The 26,177-nt window shown below is 40.0% G+C and overlaps 1 protein-coding gene across 4 annotated transcripts in view; it reads left to right on the forward strand.

Annotated features, from left to right (window-relative positions):
• The window catches only part of LOC106095619 (putative epidermal cell surface receptor), a 105,465-nt gene extending 79,525 nt beyond the window's left edge, over positions 1–25,940 (forward strand). For 2 of the 4 annotated variants that reach the window (XM_059363583.1, XM_013262875.2), the window contains exons 4-10: positions 15,619–15,868; positions 16,104–16,736; positions 16,818–17,090; positions 20,205–21,230; positions 21,333–21,368; positions 25,414–25,638; positions 25,728–25,940. In XM_059363583.1, the coding sequence (XP_059219566.1) occupies positions 15,619–15,868; positions 16,104–16,736; positions 16,818–17,090; positions 20,205–21,230; positions 21,333–21,368; positions 25,414–25,638; positions 25,728–25,735 (2,451 nt within the window). In that variant the 3' untranslated portion in view covers positions 25,736–25,940. The remainder of the gene's footprint in view (positions 1–15,618; positions 15,869–16,103; positions 16,737–16,817; positions 17,091–20,204; positions 21,231–21,332; positions 21,369–25,413; positions 25,639–25,727) is intronic. The other 2 variants (XM_013262877.2, XM_013262878.2) reach the window with 2 other exon arrangements.
• The last annotated feature ends 237 nt before the right edge of the window (positions 25,941–26,177 follow it).

Genomic DNA, 26,177 nt, shown 5'->3' on the forward strand with positions numbered 1-26,177 from the left:
GTCGCTACTGTGGTGTCACAATGAACTCGAAATTGTCTATAAACCCGAACCTAAGAAAAAAAACAGAACGCTTAATAACAACGTAGCGTGATTACAATTAAAAGGCAGACATATGAATTGACAAAAAATGGATTTAGAGGCGTAGGTAAGGTTCTAGTTGCAGTCCAAAACCACAGTAGCTAAAGGTTCCCATCAAAGCCAAGACGAGCCCCGACAAACTATAGTCTTGAAAATTTGAACATTATCCAGTCAACAGTTATATCTACATGACAGATTTTCTTTCGATTTTTTTCGATCTCGTCCCTCTGTATGCCCGGGCGCTTTTATATGGGGTTAATCGTATGGCGATGACAAATATATGAATGAACTTTATATATGTGGGCACTTTACAAATCAGACTGACAAAGTATTCCAAAATGATATTTTATAAAAAAAGCTATAAGACATAATTTATCCAAAAATTTTTAAAAATCTTTACAATCAATTTATTTTTATTCAAACCTGTGTATCACCTCATGGCAGGTTAGGTTAGGTTTAAGTGGCAGTCTGCCATCAGACTCACCTAGACGTTTTCGTCCATTGTGACACCACAGGAACAGAAGAAGGAAGATACCTTCTAGTTCCTACTGTTGAACCATCCAGATCGCTTTTAAAAGCCCAATAACTTGCGAATGTCAACATCTGATAAATCAAACAGGTTCTCAAAGAAATGAGAATCTAACATGGAATTCCTTCTAACTGCTAGTGCGGGACACATACGGAAGGTGTTTTATAGTCTCTGCTACGTCGATGTCCTCACAGCTTCTGCAAAAATCGTTGCTGGAAACCTTCAGTCTGTCAGCATGTTTTCCGATTAGACAGTGACCTGTCATGACGGACGCAATGACTGAGACGTCTGTTCTAGCCAATGACAGCAAAGCAGTAGACCTCTTCAAGTCTAGTTGGGGCCACATAGTTTTGGAATGCGCACAGCCCTCTCTTTGTGACCATCTATAATTCGTTGTCCTTCGCGCCTGGTCCTGAAAAGCTGAAGCTTACTTGTCGCTAGAGGCATACCCACAGATTCCAGTATCCCTGAAATGTGTAGGGTACTTCCTAGTCTCGCAAGCTCGTCCGCTTTCCAATTCCCTGGGATATCTATGTGGCCCGGCACCCAGAACAGGTGAATTTTGAACGGTTCAGCCAGCTCGTTGAGAGAGGGTGGTTTTTGTATTCAGAAATACGTTCGCTAGGGATTTAATGGCTGCCTGGCTGTCTGAGAAGATATTTATGTCAATCGCCGTCTCATTATATCGTAGCCATTCCATCACTTCCTTAATTGCAAGAATCTCCGCTTGATACACACTGCAGTGGTCAGGTAACCTTTTTGATATGAAAAGAGTACACCCCAAAGCCCACGTGGTCGTTTAGTTTGGAGCCATCCGTATAGAAGTCTATGTAACTTTTGTAACCAGCGATATTGTAGTTCTATCAGGAATAGTAGTACAGTACCTTTTATCAAGAAGCGACTCAGGTAGGGTGTAATCCACACTGCCGGATCAAGGATAACACAGTGTCCTCAGGGCAGTGGTCGCTGCAATTTGATTATCCACAATGTCCAGATGCATAAGATGTAGCATTAAATTCATTGCATCAGATGGTGTCGTCCTCAATGCGGCTGTAATGCACAAACAAGCCATCCTTTGGATCCGGCTAAATATTTAGCAGTAGGTAGACTTTTGAATCGCCGTCCACCAGACCACAACACCATATAACATTATAGGGCTGACAACTGCAGTATATCTATGCACGACACGTGGTCTTTACCCCTAACTTTTGACAATGGCTCTCTTGCAGGTGTTCAGTTCAATTTCTTGATTTGAAGTTCAATTTCGTGTGCAGCAAAACACCCAGGTATTTTGCGCTTTCTGTAAATGGAACATACTCTCCACCCAAGGAGACAGATACCACTGTAGGCAATTTGTATCTCCTGCTGAAAAGAACTACTTCTGTCTTGCACGGATTTATACCCAGACCACTTTCGGTAGCCCACGTTAAGCTTCCTGAAGTATATCTCTTCGAGTACCGGGAAACTTTCCCCTAACCGTCATCAGCATACGCGACCACTTTTACGCCTTTTTCTTCCAGAGACAATAATATATTGTTAATGGCTATATTCCAAAGTAGAGGAGACAGTACACCACCTTGAGGTGTTCCTCTGCTGACCCATCTTTTTAGATCCACAGACCCCAAGCCTGCCGTAATGCATATTTTAGTAAGTTACTGATAAACTTTCTTACGCTAGAGTTGCTGCCTAGAAACTCCAACTCCTGCATGATTGACGTCGGTTTAACATTATTGAAAGCACCTTCAATGTCAAGAAATGCTGCCATTGCATATTCCGTGACAGCGGAAAATACCCTCTATGTAGCCGACTATGCATGCTGCTGCCGCGACAGGCGATCTCAAGGCATCTTTGCCCTAAGATATGTTTCTATCAACCTCTTAAGAGTCTTCAGCATAAAGGATGACAGACTTATAGGACGAAAATCTTTCGCCTTCGTGTGGTAGGATTTTCCTGCTTTCGGAATGAAAATGACCTTCGTGTCATGCTGATACACGCAGAGTATATCTCCCTAAGCCAAGGAACCAGCCTATCAGACACAGCTTGTAATTCAAACGGTGGTACATCATCAGGGCCAGGCGACTTAAAGGAGTCGAAACTTCTCATCGCCCAAAGGATTTTCGGCGCAGACACAATTTCCCTAATAACCTCCGATGAATGCATACCAGTGACAACGTCTTCTGGCGCCACGTTGTCCGTTGGAGAATTTCCCGGAAAATGTGTAACAACGAGAACTTCTAGCGTTTCCTCACCAGACATTGTCCATACATTCTCTGACTTCTGAATGGTGGGGTACATTCAGTAATAGGTGTCGAGGAAAGTACAGTAGCAATCGATCATTATTTAATAGACTAAACAAAAGACTTAAGACACAAACATAGACCACATGTTTTGAGATTGCCTTTCGCAGTTATTATTAATAATTACAAACACTTGTCTAGTTTTAAACTTCCCTCACTCCATTTTCCTGATTGAAGGCTGCCAAAGAGTTTTTTTTTTTTATATAAATAATTTTTTATATTTTTTTTTTTTGCAAATTTTTGGTAATGTATGTCTTTGGTTATACGATTTGTTTATGCAGTGACTTGTATTTGAATTTCTTTCCATTTACACTTTTGACCAAACTATTTCCTCGTTGAGCTAGTTTTATTTATTTTTTTTTTTCGTTGGTATCAGCTATCAAAGCATGATTTTCATGCTCCGGTTTGGGTGATCACTACGTGAGCGTGTTGAAGTTATGAATTATGGATAAAATGGAAATGAAAATGGTCCATTTGTTAGTGTGCAAGGTAATCATGTTAATCTCTACTGCAGTCATGCAAGCAGGCAAGGCTGGCACATGTCTGACATATTTCCTTTAAGCGTTAGCAGGAATCAAAAGAGTGTTTGTGGCTAAATATGTCATTTGAATAAACCAGTTGAATGTTGTTTTTTGGTGTGTGGAAAATGTCGTTGCCACGAACATTAATTTTAAGACCATTTTCTTTGAAATTGGGAAAACTACGACTTCCGTACGACTTAAATTTGGAATGTTAATCTTGAACATGGCTTAATGTTATTATATTCCAAAACCATTTAATTAACTTTACGGTGTATGATTTATTTGTTTTTGTTTTATGAACCTACACCATAACTGTTGGACGGAAGGACGGACAGACAGACGGACAGACGGCCAGACAGACGGACAGACAGACGGACAGACATACGGACAGACATACGGACAGACATACGGACAGATAGACGGACAGACAGACGGACAGACACACGGACAGACAGATGGGCAGACAGACGGACAAAGCTATTTCGAATCAGAAAGGGATTCTGAGTCGATCGGTATATTGGATTGCCCAAAAAGTAATTGCGGATTTTTCATATAGTCGGCGTTGACAAATTTTTTCACAACTTGTGACTCTGTAATTGCATTCTTTCATCTGTCAGTTATCAGCTGTTACTTTTATCTTGCTTTAGAAAAAAAGTGTAAAAAAAGTATATTTGATTAAAGTTCATTCTAAGTTTTATTAAAAATGCATTTACTTTCTTTTAAAAAATTCGCAATTACTTTTTGGGCAACCCAATACATATCAATTAGTCTCTCTCTTCCTTCTGGCTGTTACAAACAAATTAACTAAGTTACAGGGTATTCCCTGTAACACAGTAGTGGTATACGGTATAAAAATGAGGTACCCTGTTTTCACCGGAGGCCACGCGTAGCGCATAGATCAGCATGTCCATCTATGTCGCTGAACGCCTGGGTTCGAATCCTGAAGAGAACTTCAAAAAACTTTGTCAGCAAAGGGTTATTCCCCCCTAACGCTGGCGACATGTGTGACGTATTACGCCATGTAAAAACTTCTCCCCAGAGAGGTGTAAACAACAACTCAGCTATGAAAAGGAGGTCCCTTTTTATTGAGCTTAAAACTTACATCGGACAGCACTCATTGATGTGCCATAATGGAATGTTAATGGGCAAATTTGTATTTACTTTTTTCACTGCTGCCTCATTCTACCATGAAAATTTCAAAAAATCAGTTTAGCCCTTTTTTGAGTCTATACGGAACACACATACAATCAAACAATGCAAATTATTGAATTTTATTATCAAAATGTGTGCTTTGTTAAAAAAAGTTTATCGCGCGCTTCTTCCATTTTACAACGAAGCTCATTTTTGGCTCAATGCGTACGTAAATAAGCAGAATTGTCGATTTTGGAGTGAAGATCAGCCAGAAGAATTGCAAGAGCTAGCAATGCATCTAGAAAAAGTCACAGTTTGGTGGGGTTTATGGGCTGGTGGCATCATTGGCTCGTACTTCTTCAAACATGATGCGAAACGTAACTTAACTGCGAATGGTGAATCATACCGGGAGATGATATCCATCTTTTTTTTTACCCAAAATGCAAGAGCTTGACTTGCATGACATGTGGTTTCAACAAGACGTTGCCACATGCCACACAGCACACGTAACAATGGACTTATTGAGAGGCGAGTTCGGTGGACATTTTATTTCACGTCAATTGGCCGCATAGTTTGTGCGATTTAACGCCTTAAGACTATTTCTTGTATGGCTATGTTAAAGCACGGTTGTACCATTTGAGGCGCAGTCACGGTCAATATTTGCATAAAATTATATCGATTCAAATAAAGATTTCATATATTTTTCAGAATTTTATGTATTTTATTTGTTTTTTTTTTATAACTTTCCTATAGCTCTTAAAAAGTCAAGTCAAAGTTCATTTATTAACCGTTTTTGTTGTAATTTGGGACTGCAACTAGTAACATATTACGCACCATGTCTTCTTTACTAAATATAGTTCGGACCGAATCATATTTGGGTTTAGCTACGCCCATACAAAGCGTATTTATAGCCCAATTTGGATCAGTGCATTGTATTGCAGGATCCGACATCCATTCCAAGGGCATATTAGGCCATTCTCGTATATAAATACCATATAGACTGATCTCACCATTCAAGGTCTAAGTTCCATAGAAGATGCGATAAGCGATTTCGCTGAAATTTGAAATGGTAAGTAGCTGTGGTAACCTTTGCATTCTTACCTGGTTTGGTCTAGATCGAACTATATTTGGGTGCAGTTGAACTTTATAAATTTCTTGAGTTCAAAATGTTAACATCGTCCTGTGGTGAGTCCGATGGCAGACTGTCACTTAAACCTCATCATATCCTTTGATGTGGTGTTTGGCACGTTCGCACCTAAGGGATTTTTTACTTGCTCAAGTTTTTTTTTTTTGACTTTAAATGCTGAGCAATGAATTTTGACCTGTCCAAAGGCCACACTTTCATTGAAAGTTTTTTTTTTTGTTTTTTTTATTCCACATCGACCTTTGTAGAGTTTTACAAGTCCAATAGATACTCATTTTAACTGGGTGCTAAATGAATACAACTTTCCTAATTAACATCAGTTATGTGTCTTAAGTCTTTCGTTTTTGAAACTTCTTAACCACATAGAAATGTGCAACCTCCGTCGTGCGATTAACCTTTGGAAGGTAACCAACAACTATTCGTTTTTCAAATTTGCTGAATAGTTCAGAAAAGCAGTTACAGGCTGGCCAGTGGTGGGGTAGTAGAGTGGCGCAGTTATTAAATTGGAGCAGGGAGAACTGGGTAAAAAGTGAATGCATTCATTTAATATGTGAATGGCATAACTTTTTCGTTTAGACCCAAATGTTGCACTATATCTATGTAATTTAAGTGTTGTTGTTTTTATATTTTCTTCCAAAAAGCGAACGTCTCACCTCTTTAGACAGGCACACAAAAGTCCGATTAATGCAACCAGCCAGTTGGTGAGCCAGTTTTCGGATTTGCTGTTGACTTTTGTTTGGTCTGGCTCACGAATAACAAAAAAAAAAAAAAAAAATCATCCATAACCGCCACAAATACTCCAGGCTGGTGACTGACTATTGTAAGATTGAATGCGGCTTTTTCGTTCCACTTGTTTTTTTGTTTCTTTTGTTTGTTTTGTGTTTCTTTTTCTTTCTTTGAGTTGAGCTTAATTTTTTTCTATGAACACGAGTGTAGACAAATAAATATCTATTCGCTTAAGTTACGACGCTAATGCAACCGGGTTTCCATCATAAAATCACAACAATGAAAAAATTCAAACCAAATATAAAATAAAATGAATTAATACCACTCCGCCACTCCATGAACCACTTGGATTGATCTCATAACCGGTCTATGTAGGGTGTCATTATTTCAGCAAACTTTGCCTTTCATTAGAGTGGGTTGATGTTTTGGTTGTTACAAAACTATCCCCTCTTTCTCTATCACAAAAAAAAGCAACACAACAAGTTTATTTACTTTAGGAAATTTTCAATGAAAATCAAAAATAAGACCAAATTTGTGTGCTCGGAAAAAATGCCAATAAATAAAACTTCGTAAAGCAACGAAAACATTTTATGAGGTATAATGCATGAAAAAAATTTCTATTGAAATCAAATTCTAACATAATTTTCAACAAAAAGCATACTTTAAAAAAATGACAACTGAAAAGTTTGTCATTACCTTTGATTTCGAAGGTTATGAAACAGGAATGCCAACTTTATACTTTTCGCATTAGATTTAATGCGTTTAAGGTCACCAAAAAACCGAAAAGGTAACACTTATTTACAAACGTTATTGCATTTCAAGTAAGTGGTTGTTAAACCTTTTTGCCATGGGAGGCATTATACCAGCCTCTTTGCACATACATTTTCCCACCAACAATCCATTAAGGTCTCATATCAATGAGCGCAGTCCAACCAATGATCAGGGACCACTTTTTGCTCCGAAAGCCTTGATGCTTAGTGACACTTCATCGTAGAAAAGTCCTAAATGGCTGAAGACATCATATATGAGAGGAAATCCATGTACTGAATGAAGATGAAACTCTACTGAACATATTGGGTTGCCCAAAAAGTAATTGCGGATTTTTCATATAGTCGGCGTTGACAAATTTTTTCACAGCTTGTGACTCTGTAATTGCATTCTTTCTTCTGTCAGTTATCAGATGTTACTTTTAGCTTGTTTTAGAAAAAAAGTATAAAAAAAGTATATTTGATTAAAGTTCATTCTAAGTTTTATTAAAAATGCATTTACTTTATTTTGAAAAAATCCGCAATTACTTTTTGGGCAAGCCAATATTTTCTGTTGATCTACCCGGAATTTGAAGTACGCGTACCAAACAACATCTATCCAAGTTCTCTCCATGGGGCTCTACCGTTGGTCAAAGCCTTGGCTTGATTTCTCGAAATATGGATTGAATCCAACTCTCTTTCCGTACAGCGCACCCATGTATTTTTCGGACGTTCGCTCCCTCGCCCTCCTTGCGGATTCCAGTCTAGGGCATTTCTCGCTATATGATCGCACGCTCGGCGTTGGGTATGACCCAACCAAGTCCAAGTCCAGAAATCTCTCCCGGATTTCTACATCGAAATTTGAAATACGGTTTGGCAAGAAAGTTCGATGTATTTGTTGGACTTTACGGGTAGTCGCTTATGTCAAGCTCCAAGTTGTACAACCACACATAATAAAATAGATTTCACACTACTGTTGAAGATCCCGTTTGTTTTATTATGTGAGATATCACTGCATCTCCAAACTTTGTTGAGTTTAAGAAATACATTTCTAGCCTAGTTGATACGTACGCGTATATCTGCCTCTGATCCTCCGTCCTTTGTTATTTAGCTGCCAACATAAAAGAAGTTGTCAACGTCTTCAATGATATGGTCGTTTATGGAGAGCGGTGTCAGATTTGATGTTCTTATCCTCATCAATTTGGTCTTTACTATGTTTATCCTCAGGCCTACTTTGGCAGCATTTTCATTCAGTCGTTCCAGCTTCGCCTTCCTCCGAGGAAGTCGTTAATACCCCAGCGTATGCTATAGGGTGCCACAGCATTAGTTGCTTCTAATACTTACTTTACTATAATTGGCTATGACAGCATTTTTGTTCCTCTAGCCGAACGTGGAATAGCGTTCCGAGCGCCTCGATCTTCTGCGCTCATTCTAAAATCTCTGACACCAAGTTTCGAGGTGTCTTGATCTTTCCATCGGGCTTTTGGTCTTTCCGGTTTTCATGTACCACCGTGTTTGCCTTCAAAAGACTTCTTTGCTGGATCTTCTTCATCCATTCTCTAGCCAACATGACCTAGCCAACGCAGCCGTTGTATTTGGATGCGTGTAACTATGCTATCGTCGTCATACAGCTTATTATTCTTCGCTTAATCTCAAAACTGGGGTCATTCGTTTTGGTTACGGCGGTGCCGAGGTAGATAAAGTTACTGGCTATCTCAAAGTTGTGGTCCCAACTTTCTCGATTTTCTTTATCATCCATTTCGTCTTATCTCCATTTACTGCCAGACCCATTTTCACTGACTCTCTTCCAGCAGGATATTAAAGAGATCACACATCACATAAGCTGTCTCCCTGTCTGAAACCTAATACGGAGTCTAATAAAATTAAAAGAAGGCTTCGGTGATGGGATGCAACCCTACTTCACTCCTTGTCGATCCCGAAAGGTCGGCTCTCTTTTCCATCCATTGAAACGAACTAAAACTTCAGCATTCCTATACAGCTCCCTAATTAGTGTCACAATTTGTTCGGGGATGTTCTTATTCTTCAACAGCGTGCTCCACATTGAACTTCGCGAAACTGTGTCAAAAGTACGCTCAAAGTCGATGAATAAAAGGTATAGGTGTGTATCAATGATTATGCGCAGGTAGTTAATGTGGTCGGCACAAGAACTTCTTGACCAATGAAGTGCCTGTTGCTTCATGATAATGCTGTCAAATGCAGGCGAAATACGCTGCAGGCAGAAGAAGACTTGCCATCACTTATTGATTTTTATACCCTCCACCATAGGATGGGGGTATACTATTCTCGTCATTCTGTTTGTAACATCTCGAAGTATGCGTCTAAAACCCCATAAAGTATATACGATCAAGAACGTCGTGACATTTTAAGTCGAACTAGCCATGTCCGTCCGCCCGTCTGTCTGTCTGTCGAAAGCACGCAAACTTTTGAAGGAGTAAAGCTATCCGCTTGAAATTTTGCACAAATACTTCTTATTAGTGTAGGTCGGTTGGTATTGTAAATGGGCCAAATCGGTCCATATTTTGATATAGCTGCCATATAAACCGATCTTGGGTCTTTATTTCTTGTGCCTCTAGAGGGCGCAATTCTCGTCCGATTTGACTGAAATTTTGCACATAGTGTTTTCAACAACTATGCTGAGTATGGTTCAAATCGGTTAATAACCTGATATAGCTGACATATAACCAATCTTGGGTCTTGAGCTTTTAGAAGGCGCAATTCTTATACGTTTAGGCTGTAATTTTGCACGCGGTGTTTTAGTATCACTTCCAACATTTGTGCGAACTATGGTCCAAATCGGTCCATAACTTGGTATAGGTGCCCTATAAACCGATCTTGGATCTTTACATATTGAGCCGCTAGAGGGTGCAATTCTCATCCGATTTGGCTTAAATTTTGCATGAGGTGTTTTTATATGACTTTCAAAAACTGTGTGTGGGTATGGTGCAAATCGGTACATAACCTGATATAGCTGCCATATAAACTAATCTGGGATCTTGACTGCTTGGGCCTCTAGAGAGCGCAATTCTCATCCGATTTTGCATAAATTTTGTGCAACGGCTTCTCCTATGGCCTTCAACATGCGTGTGCAATATGGTCTGAAGCAATCTATAGCTTGATACTGCTTCCATATAAACCGATCTCCCGATTTTCTTCTTGAGCTCCGAATCGGACTATAAATATTGGGTTGCCCTAAAAGTAATTGCGGATTTTTTAAAAGAAAATAAATGCATTTTTAATAACACTTGGAATGAACTTTAATCAAATATACCTTTCTTACACTTTTTTTCTAAAGCAAGCTAAAAGTAACAGCTGATAACTGACAGAAGAAAGAATGCAATTACAGAGTCACAAGCTGTGAAAAATTTTGTCAACGCCGACTATATGAAAAATCCGCAATTACTTTTTGGGCAACCCAATATTACCTGATATAGCTCCTCCTCCGTCCTTATTCATTATTTTTTTTTTTTCGTTTGCCTAAAAAGAGATACTGCGCAAAGAGCTCGACGGTTGCGATCCATGGTGGAGGGTATATAAGATTCGGCCCGGTCGCACTTAGCACAATTTCACTTGTTTGAACTGCACATTGAAGAATAATGACCATCTTGTCTTTGCTAAACGATTTTTTGCATGTCAGTTTTGTTACAGTTTTACCTGGTTTGATTTGCGCTGATTACTCCCATGATAGCATAAATAGAAACTCAAATATTTGATAAAACCGCATGGTTGAAATTCAAATAAATTTCATTTGGAAAATCGCATGGACTATCAAGTGAAAAAAGTAACATTTGCCAAATAAGCTGCACAATGAAGTCGGTGCTGGGAAACATTGTAGCTCCTGCGCCGCCTATTTCTAACAGTCTCGGCACGAGTGTTTGATTTTGCCAAAACGCTCAAAATACGTAATTTAAGCAAACAAAAACGCTTTCACTTTCCTTTAGAGTCAGTGCTTTTACTGATTTCTTGCTAAATTGGTCACTCTGTTTGCCGACATCGATGCCGCAGCACATAAAACGCGCAACCATATATTGCGCAGTTTATGTGGTCGTAGACACCTTCAAAATCCGCACAGTGTAACGTGTCATGCTACACGTGCTTTTTAAATTTAATTCGGTACAAAAAGCATTGCGCTGCTGGCTTTTGTACCAATGGCCGCTTTTGAGTAGTGCAAAATTTATTCATTGACCATTTACTTACTACAATACCACCTATCCATCCATTCATCTTTGGGGTGCTATGGCGGTTGTTGCACTGATGTTGTGTTTTTGTGTTCAAGTTAATTACACATGATTGCATGTTTTTAAGTCTAGATTTAATGTGATCATCATTAAACCACTGCGAGCTAATTACGTGCGCAAAATGTGTAACAACAATTACAGCAGCCCCACAATGAGAAGGATAGCCTGGAAAATACTTTTCGTATCTGTGGCTTTTGTGATGACCTTCGGTGGTTATGTTGGGCTGATAGAAATAGAAAATCTTGTCGACCCGTTTAACAATATGTGTTAGGGGGCAGAAATGGCAATAAAAAGAGAAATTACACAAACAAGGTGCACATAAAGAGTGGTGGGTGTTGGAATTCTATATAAAACAAGTAATAGGGGGGCTATGTTCGGCCGGGCCGAATCCTATACACCCTCCACCTTGGATCACATTTGTCAAGTTCTTTGAATGACTTTTTCAATATAGCATATTGGGTTGCCCAAAAAGTAATTGCGGAATTTTCATATAGTCGGCGTTGACAATTTTTTTCACAACTTGTGACTCTGTAATTGCATTCTTTCTTCTGTCAGTTATCAGCTGTTGCTTTTAGCTTGCTTTAGAAAAAAAGTGTAAAAAAAGTATATTTGATTAACGTTCATTCTAAGTTTTATTATAAATGCATTTACTTTCTTTTAAAAAATCCGCAATTACTTTTTGGGCAACCCAATATATATGCGCTACATCAAGTTATTGACCGATATGGCTGTTAGAAGTCATAGAAAACTACCACTTCCTAAATTTCGGGTAAATGGAGTAAAAATTGCTCCCTCCAGTGGCACGGAGTGTCAAATTGCAAGATCGGTTATATGGCAGCTATATCAGGTTTTCAACCGATGTAGACCATACTTGGCGCAGTTGTTGGAAGTCATACCAAAACGACATGCGCAAAATTCAACCAAATTGAATAAGAATTGTACCCTCTCTAAGCTCAATGAGTCTAATCGAGAGATCGGTTTATATGGCAGCCATATCAGGTTAAGAAACGATTTGAACCATACTCAGCATAGTTGTTGGAAGTGATACCAAAATAGCATGTGCAAAATTTCAACCAAGAATTGCGCCCTCTAGTGGCGCAAGAAGTCAAAACCCAAGATCGGTTTATATGGCAGCTATATTAAAAAACATGGACCGATTTGGCGCAATTAATCCCAATCCCAACCGGTCTACACTAATGAGAAGTATTTGTGCAAAATTTCAAGATCCAAGATCGGTTAATATGAGAGCTATACCAGATTATGAACCGATTTGAATCATACTTTACACAGTTGTTGGAAGTGATACCAAAACACTACGTGCAAAATTTTAGTCAAATCGCGCCCTCTAGAGGCTCAAGAAGTCGAGACCCAAGATCGCTTTATATGGCAGCTATATCAAAACATGGACAGGCGAACGGACGGAAAAGCAACAAGTAAGAGCGTGCCAAGTTCGGCCGGGCCGAATCTTATATATCCTCCACCATGGATCGTATTTGTCGAGTTCTATGCGCGGTATCTCTTTTTGGGCAAACAAAGAATATTGAATAAGAACTGTTGTGCTATTGGAGCTATATCAAGTTATAGTCCGATTCGGACCATAAATGAATGCTGAGCATTGTAGAAGTCATTGTGTAATATCTCAGTTCATTCGGATAAGAATTGCGCCTTGTAGGGGCTCAAGAAGCAAAATCGGGAGATAGGTTTATATGGCAGCTGTATCAAGCTATTAATCGATTCAGACCATATTAGACACATATGTTGAAGGTCATGAGAGAAGTCGTTGTACAAAATTTCTGCCAAATCGGATGAGAATTGCGTCCTCTAAAGGCTATATTAGGTTATGTACCGATTTGCACCATACTAAGCACAGTTATTGGAAGTCATAACAAAACACCTCAGCCATTGCGCGCTCTATTGGCTCAAGAAGTCAAGATCCAAGATCGGTTTATATGAGAGCTATACCAGATTATGAACCGATTTGAATCATACTTAACACAGTTGTTGGATGTGATACCAAAACACTACGTGCTAGAGGCTCAAGAAGTCGAGACCCAAGATCGCTTTATATGGCAGATTTGAACTATACTTAGCGCAGTTGTTCGAAGTGATACCAAAACACCACGTTTAAAATTTCAGTCAAATCGGACGAGAGGCTCAAAAAGTCAAGGCCCAAGATCGCTTTATATGGCAGCTATATCAAAACATGGACCGATTTGGCCCATCTACAATCTCAACCGACCTACACTAATAAAAAGTATTTGTGCAAAATTTCAAGCAGCTAGGTTTACTCCTAGCTGCTTTCGGCAGACAGACAGATGGACGGACATGGCTAGATCGACTTAAAATGACATGACAATCAAGAATATATATATTCTTTATGGGGTCTCAGACGCATATTTCGAGGTGTTACAAACAGAATGACGAAATTTGTATACCCCCATCCAATTCTCACGATATTTGGCACAAAAATTCCCTTATGACTCCCGGTATTGCTGTCGAATTTCATAAAAATCGGTCCAAATTATATAGAGCTCCCATTAAAAAACAACCATTATTTGAAATTTTTTCAAAAAGTATTTCTTTATTCATCAATAACTATCTTATCCCCTTCAAAGTAATCTCCTTCAGATATATGCCAGCGTTTTTTCCAATCCTCGAAACACTTCTGAAACGCGCTTTTTGGTATAGCCAACAGCTCCTGTTTCCATTTTTCTTTTATCTCCTCAATCGTAGCAAAAGATTTTTCTTTTATTGTTGTTTTCAGTTTTGGGAAGTTGGGAAGTGGAAAACGTCAGTGGGTGGCCCCCAGTCCAGCGAATACGGCGATTTAAGCATAATAACGGTTCTATTTTTGGTCAAAAACTCACGCACAATTACCGATGTGTGAGCTGGTGCGTTATCTTGGTGCAAAATTCATGATTGGGTTTTCTGTGCGTTTCGGACGAATTGATTCGAACAAACGGCGCATAACCTTAAAATAGTCTTCGTTATTGACGATCAAGAACATATATACTCTAAGGCGCATAATATCAATATTTCGAGGTGTTACAAACGGAATAGCGAAGTTAGTATACCCCCATCCTATGGTGGAGGGTATAAAAATGCGAAAATCGAACATAAAGCTCGCCCGAAATTCACTTTTAGAGTCTTTGTCAGCGTATTTCTTATCAGATTTCTGAGATTTTTGACCAAACAGAAGACTGTTAGGACTTTTACTAAGTGCGTCGAATTTGGTGACTTACTTACTTACTGTGACTTACTTTTCTGTACCTTTTAGATGACTTAAAACCGAACTGAATTTAAACTTAAATTCTAGAGCCCAAAGAAAAGTCTTACAAAAATGGCCAAAGAAAAGTCCCAGTTGTACCAGGGCAAAGCTTTCCTCAGCGACGTGAACGACATATTTTCATTTATAATGCCTTCGTCTGTTTCGGTTCTTATAAAACTATTGCTTCAATAAACTTTCTTTATCGCCAGTGCAATATTCATATCCTTTAGAGTATTTTTCCCATGCAAATGCAAATATGCCCATGAAAATTTCATTAAGCCGGGTCCGAAGGGGATGCAGCAGAGCGACACATCTTGGGGGGAAACGTTTTTACATGGCATAGTTGTTGTTGTTGCACCCTGAGACGGCAGCACTTGCCGATGAAGGACTTCATCGGGTCAATCCGGTACGCACAACCGGCTGTCGCCAGCATTAAGACATATGGACCCTGTTGCGTTCCACTCAAAGTTACAAATCTAGATAAATATAATTCGATAAAGTGTTGCATGCAAATCAAATTCATAACAGCTTTGGTCCGTTATTGTATGCACTCATCAAGTTCGTTTCTTAAGTCTTTTGTTTTTGTTCAACTATCTAAACTCCCATGAAGAAATAAACATGGAAATATTATTGTCAAAAAAAAACAAAAAAAAAACATAACGTCATGGCTTGATGACTTCAGTGCATGTACCATTTAGTGGTGGTTCATTTTAATGCTGAAGCCAGCTTTGCAATCAAACGCCATGCTCTGTCAAATAACTTTCGAAAGGCAATAAACCAATTTTGCAGCAATCTGGCTGGTAAAGGAAACAAAATGAATCAAACAAAATCTTTGCCAATTACTTTAAACATAGAAAGTATTTTAACAACTTGTGCAATAATATAATTTTTGTTGTTGTTGTTGTTTTTTTGGGCATATTAGAATGGCGAAAATATGGAGAGGGGCTGTGATGAACGTTGCACCTGTAACAGAGGTGAATGGATTTGTTCTCCTCGCTGTCTGGGCAAAACCTTCAAACGTGGCTCCGGCATGATGGCCATGGATCAGCAACCCAACTGTCGTGAGATTCCTGTGGAGGATGACGAATGTTGTGGCCAGCTGGATTGTGGCTCAGCTGAAGAAGTATTTCTGCCCACGCAATCCATTTTGAACGCAGACGATTCTGCGAATGGTGAGTAAGAGCTAAGCTGCTAACCTATTTTACATTGGATACACTCCACTCATGAGTAGCTTTGGTTCATATTCATTTGTTGTTGCTATTGCTTATTAGTTTTCAATTTTATTTTTGATTTCATTTCATTTGTGTAACCGCTTTTTGTTTGGATACAAACAAACATTCATGTCACACACAACCTACATAAACACACACAACTACCCTCACACATAATGCGCAAATACAAACGCAGCATCCATCCATAAGACACGCCCCGATTGTTACTTCAACGGTGGCATTTACAAATTCCGGGAACGCCTGGAAATTGGCTGTGAACAAATCTGCCACTGCGATGAGGATGGCATCATGAACTGCAAGCCGCGATGTCCCGAACGCAATCATACGCGCCTAGACAAATGTGTGTTCGTCAAGGATCCCAAGGACGTTTGCTGCCAGCTGGAATTGTGCGATGTTACTTTGGACGATCACGAGCAGACGCCATCACCACCACCAGGCCACAATGCCATTGGTGATGAGGGGGGTTATGGCTTTCAAGAGGCTCGCGACATTGATGGAGCTGCTGGCCATGGTACCTGTGAGTACAAAGGCCAAATTTACCCCGAAAGCAAACAGTTTCACGATGGCTGTGATCAGCTCTGTCTGTGCACACAACAGGGTGTGCACTGTGCAAAATTGCAGTGTCCCACCTCCTTTGGTTTGGATGTCTTGAATCCCCACTGCTTGCGTTGGGAGCCTGAACCGGCCAACTTTAAACCTGTGGCTCCCAATTGTTGCCCGGACAGTATGCGTTGCGTAGACAACGGTACTTGTGTGTATCGTGGTGAAGAATTTGAAAATTGGTCTCAAATACCCACCAATCTCACTGGTAAGTTTGACACTTTAATCCCACATCGCTTGTCGTAGCCCACTAACCTTCTCAACCTGACACCATTCACATTTCCATTAGGGTGTGAGCAACATTGTTATTGCGACAATGGCAAAGTAGAATGCCGTCCCGCCTGTCCTCCTGTTCTGGCCTTGCCCCCACCCGACTTGCCCTGCCATCCGGCTCAAGCTCGCCTGCTGCCCATACCAGATGAGGAATGTTGCAAGCATTGGGCCTGTGCCCCCGTGCCAGATCAGAATGGTCTGACAGAGAAACCCTACCATGGCAAACAGCAACATCAGGACCAAGAGGAGGAGGAAGAGGAGACCTCAGAGGAACACCAGGGTCACAATGGTAAATATGAGCACAGTTGCTATTGCAATCATCTTCCTTGCGATTTTGTTTTTTTTTTTTTTTTTACTTAAACATTGCATGAATTCCATAATGCTTTTCACTTTGAATGTGTTTGTGCCCAAAATCACTAAAAAGCGTTCATGAGGGCCGAATAAGATTTGGTTTGCTTTGTTTCAGTAGTAAGGCGTGCCTTAGGACTTGGGTGTTCATGGAAATAACAAGCATGTAATCACAAATCAATTTGCAGAGCTTTCATTGGTCGACTAAACGTTTCGTTCGTTTACAAAATCCCAAAAAATGGATCGATGTAAAGGAGAGGCTGGCTTATCATGAGCTCAGATCGACCGATTTGTTTGACTTTATAATTGAAAGTTTTGGTCTTGTATCACTCGGCCGTTTCATCAATTCTCCTCCATTTTATCATTTGGTTCAAAGGATTTCATTTTTCCTTCATTATTTTCACCACAGGCCATGTAGTATTAAGACTACCCAAACAGTCTATATATGAGTACATCAATAGTGATCAATAAATCGACATCGATCTACCTTGAACAGTTTATGTACAAATACTCAATAGTTGTGGGAAAATTCCAATCTTTGTATATAGTGGTGAGGGCAACGAGGTGCCGGCCTCCTCCAGAAACTCTAGAAGTGAAATCGGACATGGTTTTAAATGGGTCTCTATTGTATGTTCATAACTCCAAATTTATTGTAGATGTAAATTTACTATAAAAAGCCGCTTCTTTGCCTGAAAGGGTCAAAGATGGTTTCGGACCCCACAGAACAAATTTTCGAAATAACGGGGTGACCAACTTTAGGGGCCTGCCAAAAGGCGCCCGGACATTCTAGGGCCTTGACATTTTGCACACAATTTCGCTGGCAACACAACCATAACCATTCAAAATTTTAAAAATATACATCTCTACCCGGCATATTTTTTAAAATTTGTTTCCATTTTCTGCCGCTGTGTGTCGCCCTTTTAATTTATAATTCATAAACATACGGCCTTAAGCTGACTTCGTTCGCATCGAAAATGCCTATTAAATTATTGCGAAATCCGACGGGTTCTATTCTTTGCCAGAACACAAACACAAGTCAAACAGCAACACACAACTGAGACAGCATTGGTGCCCATTTCGTGGGCATTTAAATACAGTGGCAATTTATTAAAGCGAAATTTGTATTGGCGCAGCGACATGTCGCCAATGTTTTGCTTATAGAACTCACTACCACTTCTTCGGAATGTATTCGCATTTTTTTCGTCACCAATTTTTTTATAATGCATTCTGACAGTTGTTCGGCCGAAGAGTCGAAGTCGAAGGTTTTATTGACAAAACTTTGTAGAATTGAAATGGGTTTATTTGACATATTTCCTTTAGTTCAAATATACCTATTTTAAGGCTTCATAATGTTTGGTGAATATGTCGGTTAATGTTTGATTCGCATTAATTTCCGCTAATTGTTGTTTGCATTGTCTTTTTGCATTTCTCTACCTTACAATCTCCTAAAATCTAATTTTCTAAATTTTTTAATAACTTAAACATTTTAGTATTGTATTTAGACACTAATCTAATGATGCCAACAGCTTTCATGATTTCTTTTTTTTTTGATTTTTTTCTTTCTCATGACCGATGTGTTCTGTATGACTCATGTTTTTCATTCTTTTTTTTACTGTGCACTCATCCACCACCACTAAAAACAAAAATCTTCGTAAAAATACGCTTCATTAAAATAATTTGCATTGTACATAAATTGAAAAAAAAAAAAAAAATTAAACCAAAAACACTAACTGGCACAGATTCATCGTCGGAGAGTGCCACCAAAAAGAATGACATTGCAGGCGGAGTGTCGAAGGAAGGAGTGGAGAAGAAACCAACGAATGCCTTCTATCCAACGTTGGATGGCAAGCCTCCTAAAGGATCAATAGGAACGGGAAGTGGCCCCTTCGGTTTTGACTACAAGACGGAAAAGCATGACAAACACGAAAAGCTGGATAAGCATGTGAAAAAGCCTGCAGCCGTAAAGCCCCAGCAGAACGATGTTAAGTATGATGTGCACGAGGAACAAGAGGATGACATACCGGCGCATCACCATCCAGTCGGTGGCATTGGGCCTGGCTATGTGCCGGTTCACTTGACCCATGGTGGTGTGGCCATATCGCCCTATGACAGTGTGAACTATAATCAAAATCTTGCACCACAACACCCGGGACCTCAAGGTCCTTATGGGCCATACTATCACAATGACGCCTTCAATCCCTACGAGCAATATGACCTTAATCCGAACGGCATACCGCAAGGCAAACCTCCGGCGCCCACTAGTCAGTCAGATCTTTACAATATCATTGGCGCGGGAGTACCGGGTTCGAAGTTGGGCGGCCACGCAAATTTACCACCCCATGTGAGAATCGAACATATTCTGCAACATTTACAGCAAAATGTTAATCCGGCTGGAGCTCAACAGGGCCAAGGGCCCTTCGTGCACGCCAACACCAGTGGGGCGGGAGGTCATCAACCGGGTCAGCCTCAGTATGTGCCTATTGTACACAGTGGTCTTCCGCCGCCGCCCCCCGCCCATGCCATAGCCATTGTCGATGGCCAACCCCAGCCGGTGACCTATGGCGGCTATCCTGTACTACCCGGAGTTGGCCCTCTAGCCACACATACGAACGTGAATGGCCACCAGTCGTCGACCACATCCTCCAATGGTTTGGTGACACAGTCCAGTGAACATGGGGCTGTCCCCAAACCCAAGCAGCAAACAGGTTGATTTTTAAGCCACCTTTCATTTTTTCTCTACTGTACTGTCTCGCACCCCATTAAATGCATGCCACACTAAAAGTCTTTGTGTAGAATAAGCAATAAAAACCATCATCAAGCTAATAAAACCATCAAAATCGATGCGGTTAAAGTGCTTTTGTCCCTATCTCACCCACACAAACACACATGCAACCCCCACCGTAATACTTTGCCAGGTGTTGGTGGTGGTTAACATTAACCATGAGTCCATTCCTTGATGTAGAAGCTTTATAAAATGCCAAAAAAAAAAATAAATAAATAATTTTGAAAATTCCCTTGCCGTATCCTATTAACTTCTTCTTCATATATTCCCTAGGATTCAATAACCTACAGCCCGATATTGAAGTCCATACATTGGAGGCCATAGATGCCCGAACTGTGCGCATTGTCTTCACCGTGCCGCAAGTCTATGTGAATCTGCATGGTCGTGTGGAATTGCGTTACACCAATGGCCCAGGCAACGACACCACCAAGTGGGAACAACAGATATTTGCTCCACCGGAGGACTTAATTGCCACCTCTCAGATGGAATTCGATTTGCCCGGTTTGGAGCCCAACTCTTTGTACAAAATCAAAATTACTTTGATTTTAAGAGATCTCAACTCTCAGCCCACAAGTTCTATTTACACCGTCAAAACCCCCGCCGACCGAACCATTACACCACCTCCACCGCCCTCGGACTATAGACCGGACTTCCAAGATATCTTCAAGAGCGTCGAAGATCCCGAGCTCAATGTCAGCGAAACCAATTCGACATGGCTGCATTTGACTTGGAAGAAGTTGTCCGATGATCACTTGGATTATGTGGATGGCATTCAGTTGAGATACAAGGAACTAACCGGCATGATATACTCGTCGACGCCGTTGGTGCATCGCTCATTGACCTCGTACACCATTGAAAATCTTCAGCCAGACACAGGCTACGAAATTGGTCTTTACTACATACCCTTCCCTGGCCATGGTGCTGAAATAAGGGCTGGTCATATGATCAAGGTGCGCACAAGTCCCAAAGTTGATGTCTTCGCTTTCGATGTTATGGTTAATGTCACTAAGATCAAGGCCCAAAGTGTCGAAGTATCCTGGAGTGGTGTACCTTATCCCGAAGACAAGTATGTCAACATCTATCGGGCCATCTATCAAAGTGATTCTGGCAAGGAGGACTCCAGCGTGTTCAAGGTGGCCAAGAGGGATAGCTCAACGGGTACGCTGATAATGGACTTGAAACCAGGCACCAAATATCGTCTATGGCTCGAAGTCTACATGACCAATGGCAAGATCAAGAAGAGCAATGTGGTCAACTTTATAACAAAGCCCGGTGGCAATGCAGTGCCCGGTAAAACAGGTAGGCTAAATTTTTTCTCCACACCATTAAAAGAGGAACTTCTTCACCAATTCTTCACCTATTCTACATACATATGTTATTTTTTTACTTTCTTCTTCAAAGTTTTAACTGCTTACCAAAGGATACAAACATTTTTCGGTAATATAAAGAAACCTTTATGACACAAACAAATGTAGCAGAAAATAAGGCGACAAATTTTTGTGAATTTTTTTTAGAAAGCAGCAAAAAATCCTTCTCTTTTCTGCATTATATGCAAAAACATAAGTGTTACAAAAATAAAGTCAACATTATGGAGCAGTACTAGGGGAGACAGCAGATCCACCCAAATGTCTCTGCCCCTTGTTCAAAACGATACTCAACTAAAGTTTGTATTAGTATTGAAAATTTTAAAATTTTAATACCATATTGGTTTTCTTGGCTCCAATACCTGTCATTTGATACCCTTATCAAATGACACACTTTCAGATATGGGTGGCGTTTTTGGAGTAAGGAGGAGGGTCTGCCTCCACCCGATATCTAAAAATTATATAGCCTAGCGATTACCATAGACGTAACGTAAAATTCTATGAAAACAAGATAGGAGCTTACGTTGATTACCGGAATGTACTTCTGAATAAATTTCTAAGCCATATAAAATACAGTCGGATCTCGATTATCCGGATGCTCGTGACCGGGGTCATTATGGATAATTGATTTTTCCGGATAATGGTGTCAAACTTTGTTTTGCAGTTTTAACACATTTTTAAACCCACACAAAAACACACACCGAAATATCCATTTTCGACCCTATAAAGACGATCTAGCCATGTCCGTCCGTCCGTCCGTCTTTCCGTTTGTCTGTTCAAATCACGCTACAGTCTTCAAAAATAAAGATATTGAGCTGAAGCTATGTACAGATTCTTTTCTTTTTTGTCCATAGGCAGGTTAAGTTCGAAGATGGGCTATATCGGACTATATTTTTATGTAGCCCCTATATAGACCGATCCGCCGACTTAATGTCTTTGGCCCATAAGAGCCACATTTATTATCCGATTTTGCTGAAATTTGGAACAGTGAGTTGTGTTAGGCCCCTCGACATCTTTCTGCATTTTGGCCAAGATAGGTCTAGTTTTGGATATAGCTGCCATTTGGACCAATATATCTATTTCGGGTCTTGGGCGCAAAAAGGCGCATTTATTGTGCGATTTTGCCACAATAAATTTTGACTTTCTTCTTCAATTTGGCCCAGATCGGTCCAGATTTGAATATGGCTGCCATATAGACAGATACGCCGATTTAAGGGTTTGAACCCATTAAAGGCGCATTTATTTTCTGATTTTGCCAAAATTTGGGACAGTAAGTAAGGCCCATCGACATTCTTCTTCGATTTGGCCCAGATCGGTCCAGATTTGGATATAAGTGTCATATTCTATTTCTCGATTTAAGGTCTTGGGCCCATAAAAGGCGCATTTTGTTATCCGATTTCGCCGAAATTTGGGACAGTGAGTTGTGTTAGGTCCTTCGATATCCTTCTGCAATTGGGTCTAGATCTGTGCTGATTTGGATGTAGCTGCCATACAGACCGACTTCTCGTCTTTATTGTCCGATTTTGCGGAAATTTGGGACATCGAGTTGTGTGAGGTCTTTTGACATCCTTCTTCAATTTCAATTTTTATGTAGCCCCCATATAGACCGATCCGCCGATTTAATGTCTTTGGCCCATAAGAGCCACATTTATTATCCGATTTTGCTGAAATTTGGAACAGTGAGTTGTGTTAGGCCCCTCGACATCTTTCTGCATTTTGGCCAAGATAGGTCTAGTTTTGGATATAGCTGCCATTTGGACCAATATATCTATTTCGGGTCTTGGGCGCAAAAACTCGCATTTATTGTGCGATTTTGCCAAAATTTTTGACATTCTCCTTCAATTTGGCCCAGATCGGTCCAGATTTGAATATGGCTGCCATATAGACAGATACGCCGATTTCAGGGTTTGAACCCATTAAAGGCGCATTTATTTTCTGATTTTGCCAAAATTTGGGACAGTAAGTTGTGTTAGGCCCATCGACATTCTTCTTCGATTTGGCCCAGATCGGTCCAGATTTGGATATAAGTGTCATATTCTATCTCTCGATTTAAGGTCTTGTGCCCATAAAAGCCGCATTTTGTTATCCGATTTCGCCGAAATTTGGGACAGTGAGTTGTGTTAGGTCCTTCGATATCCTTCTGCAATTGGGTCTAGATCTGTGCTGATTTGGATGTAGCTGCCATACAGACCGACTTCTCGTCTTGGCCCATGAAAGGCGCATTTATTGTCCGATTTTGCCGAAATTTGGGACAGCGAGTTGTGTGAGGTCTTTTGACATCCTTCTTCAATTTGGCCTAGACCCGTGCTGATTTGGATGTAGCTGACATATAGACCGATCTCTCGATTTAAAGCTTGAGCCCCATAAAAGGCGCATTCATAATCCGATTTCGCTCAAATTTTACACAGTGATTTATGTTAGGCTTTTCGACATCCGTGTTTAGCTCGGCCTTTATTTGGATATATATATATAAAGACTAATATTTTGTTCTACAACAATGATTTGTACTTATTAGACCACTCAATGTCCGCGCCGAATTTTTTATATTTCGATATTGCTGCTATGGGGGCATAAATTATGCATTTTTCACCGGATGTTATAATCCGAGGTACCCACCACCTCGCTCAAAAAACAAAAAATTAAGAAAAGTTCACTTGAATCAAGCCTCAGCGGTGTCATTAATACAGTATGACAGGGTTTACTAAATTCAAGCGAAAAATACTCAAACTCAAATTTCTGGGTTTTAGAATTTTATACATACCACCATTGGATGGGGTGTACTAATCCAGTCACTCCATTTGTAACATCTCGAAATATTCGTCTAAGACCCCATAACGTATACATATTCTTGAACGTCTAGACGTTCAGAGTCGATCTAGCCATGTCTGTCCGTCCGTCCGGACCATGGGCCATATCGGTTCATGTGTTGATATAGCTCCCATATAAACCGATCTCCCGATTTGACTTTTTGAGCCCCTGGATGCCGCAATGTTTGTCCAATTTGGATGAAATTTTGCATGTGGTTGTCCGTATGGTTCAAATCGGTCCATAACCTGCTTAAGCTGCCATATTAACCGATCTTGGATTTTGACTTCATGAGACAATAGAGGGCGCAATTCGTATACGACTTGGCTGAAAGTATGCATGAAGTGTTTTGTTATGAATTCCAACAACTTTGGTAAGTATGGTTCAAATCGGTACATAACCTGATATAGCTGCCATAAAAACCGATCTTGGATCTTGACTTCTTCAGCCACATCCGATTTGGGTGAAATTTTGCATGTGCTGTTTTGTTATGACTTCCATCAATTGTGCCAAATATGCTTCAAATCGGTATATAACCTGATATAGCTGCCATAAAAATCGATCTTGGATCTTGGCTTCTTAGACCTCTAGAGGACGCAATTCTTATCCGATTAGGCTGAAATTTTGCATTATTTGTTTCGTTATGACTTCCAACTACTGTGCTAAGTGTGGTTTAAATCGGTCCTTGTTTTGATATAGCTGCCATATAAACCGATCTTGGATATTGACTTCTTGAGCCACTAGAGGGCGCAATTTTAATCCGATTTGGCTGAAAGTTTGCATGAAGTGTTTCCTTATGAATACCAACAACTTTGCCAAGTATGCTTCAAATCGGTATATAACCTGATATAGCTGCCATAAAAATCGATCTTAGATCTTGGCTTCTTGAGCCACTAGAGGGTGCAATTCTAATCCGATTTGGCTGAAATTGAGCATGAAGTTTTTCACATCGGCCTATAACCTGGTATAGCTCCCCTATAAACCGATATGGGATCTTGACTTCTTAAGCCTCTAGAGGGCGCAATTCTTATTCGATTTGGCTGAAGTTGTGCATGAAGTGTTTCTTTATGACTTCCAACAACTGTGCTAAGTATGGTTCAAATCGGTACATAACATGTTAAAGTTGTCATATAAAACGATTCGTTCCGGTCGAACTTAGAACTCTCTTACTTGTTAGTTCTGATTTTGTGTACCTGCTAGGGCGGGGATAATTTTCCTAATGATGTGTTAATTTCTCTTCCGAGATGAGCTTAATGATTGAATATTTTGTAATTTTTAAACTCCAACTAATGTTGCTGCTTTATTTTATCTAGGCAAACTACTACATGCTGGGGTTGATCAACCCGTAGGCGATTACTATGGACCTCTTGTAGTCGTCTCGGTAGTGGCTGCTTTGGCCATTATGTCGACACTAGTATTACTGCTAATATTAACAAGAAGGCGTGTCCATCAAACTGCTTCCATAACACCTCCACGAAAGAGTGATGCTGCCTATGACAATCCCTCATACAAGGTGGATATACAACAAGAAACCATGAGTAAGAACCTATAGCCTATGGAAGATCCTATAGCCTATGGAAAAAAAAAACAATTAACGATTCACTAACTCCTCTCTTTTGTCTTGCAGATCTGTAGCGATTTTAACAAGCGTGCGAGCGAATAAGGTTTCTTGGAAGTCCTTTGTATTTTTTCTACTCAAAACAAAAACAAAAACATGAAATCCTAGTTGTGTCTTAGAAAATAGGTTTGAAAAACAAATTTATGTAAATATTAAACAAACAAAAAAAAAAACGAAAATAGTAGTTAACCCCAAATTGCATACCATTTAAAAAAAACAAAATAAATTTTTACTCGACAATTGGTTAAACCATTTACGCCTACAAGCCACTACTGTAGTAAAGTGCCAGATGTACTCGTACTAGTTGAAAAAAAAACAACCGAACCGAACCGAAAGGAAACAAAACAAAAACAAAAACAAAAAGTATTTTCATTGGCCCAGTACATTGAGATTTTCCTAGCTATCAATCAGCACACTGACTATTTGACTAACAAAAAAGAAGCCATTATCGAAACAAGA

This window comes from Stomoxys calcitrans, chromosome 2, assembly GCF_963082655.1.
Source record: "Stomoxys calcitrans chromosome 2, idStoCalc2.1, whole genome shotgun sequence".
Classification (NCBI taxonomy): domain Eukaryota; kingdom Metazoa; phylum Arthropoda; class Insecta; order Diptera; family Muscidae; genus Stomoxys; species Stomoxys calcitrans.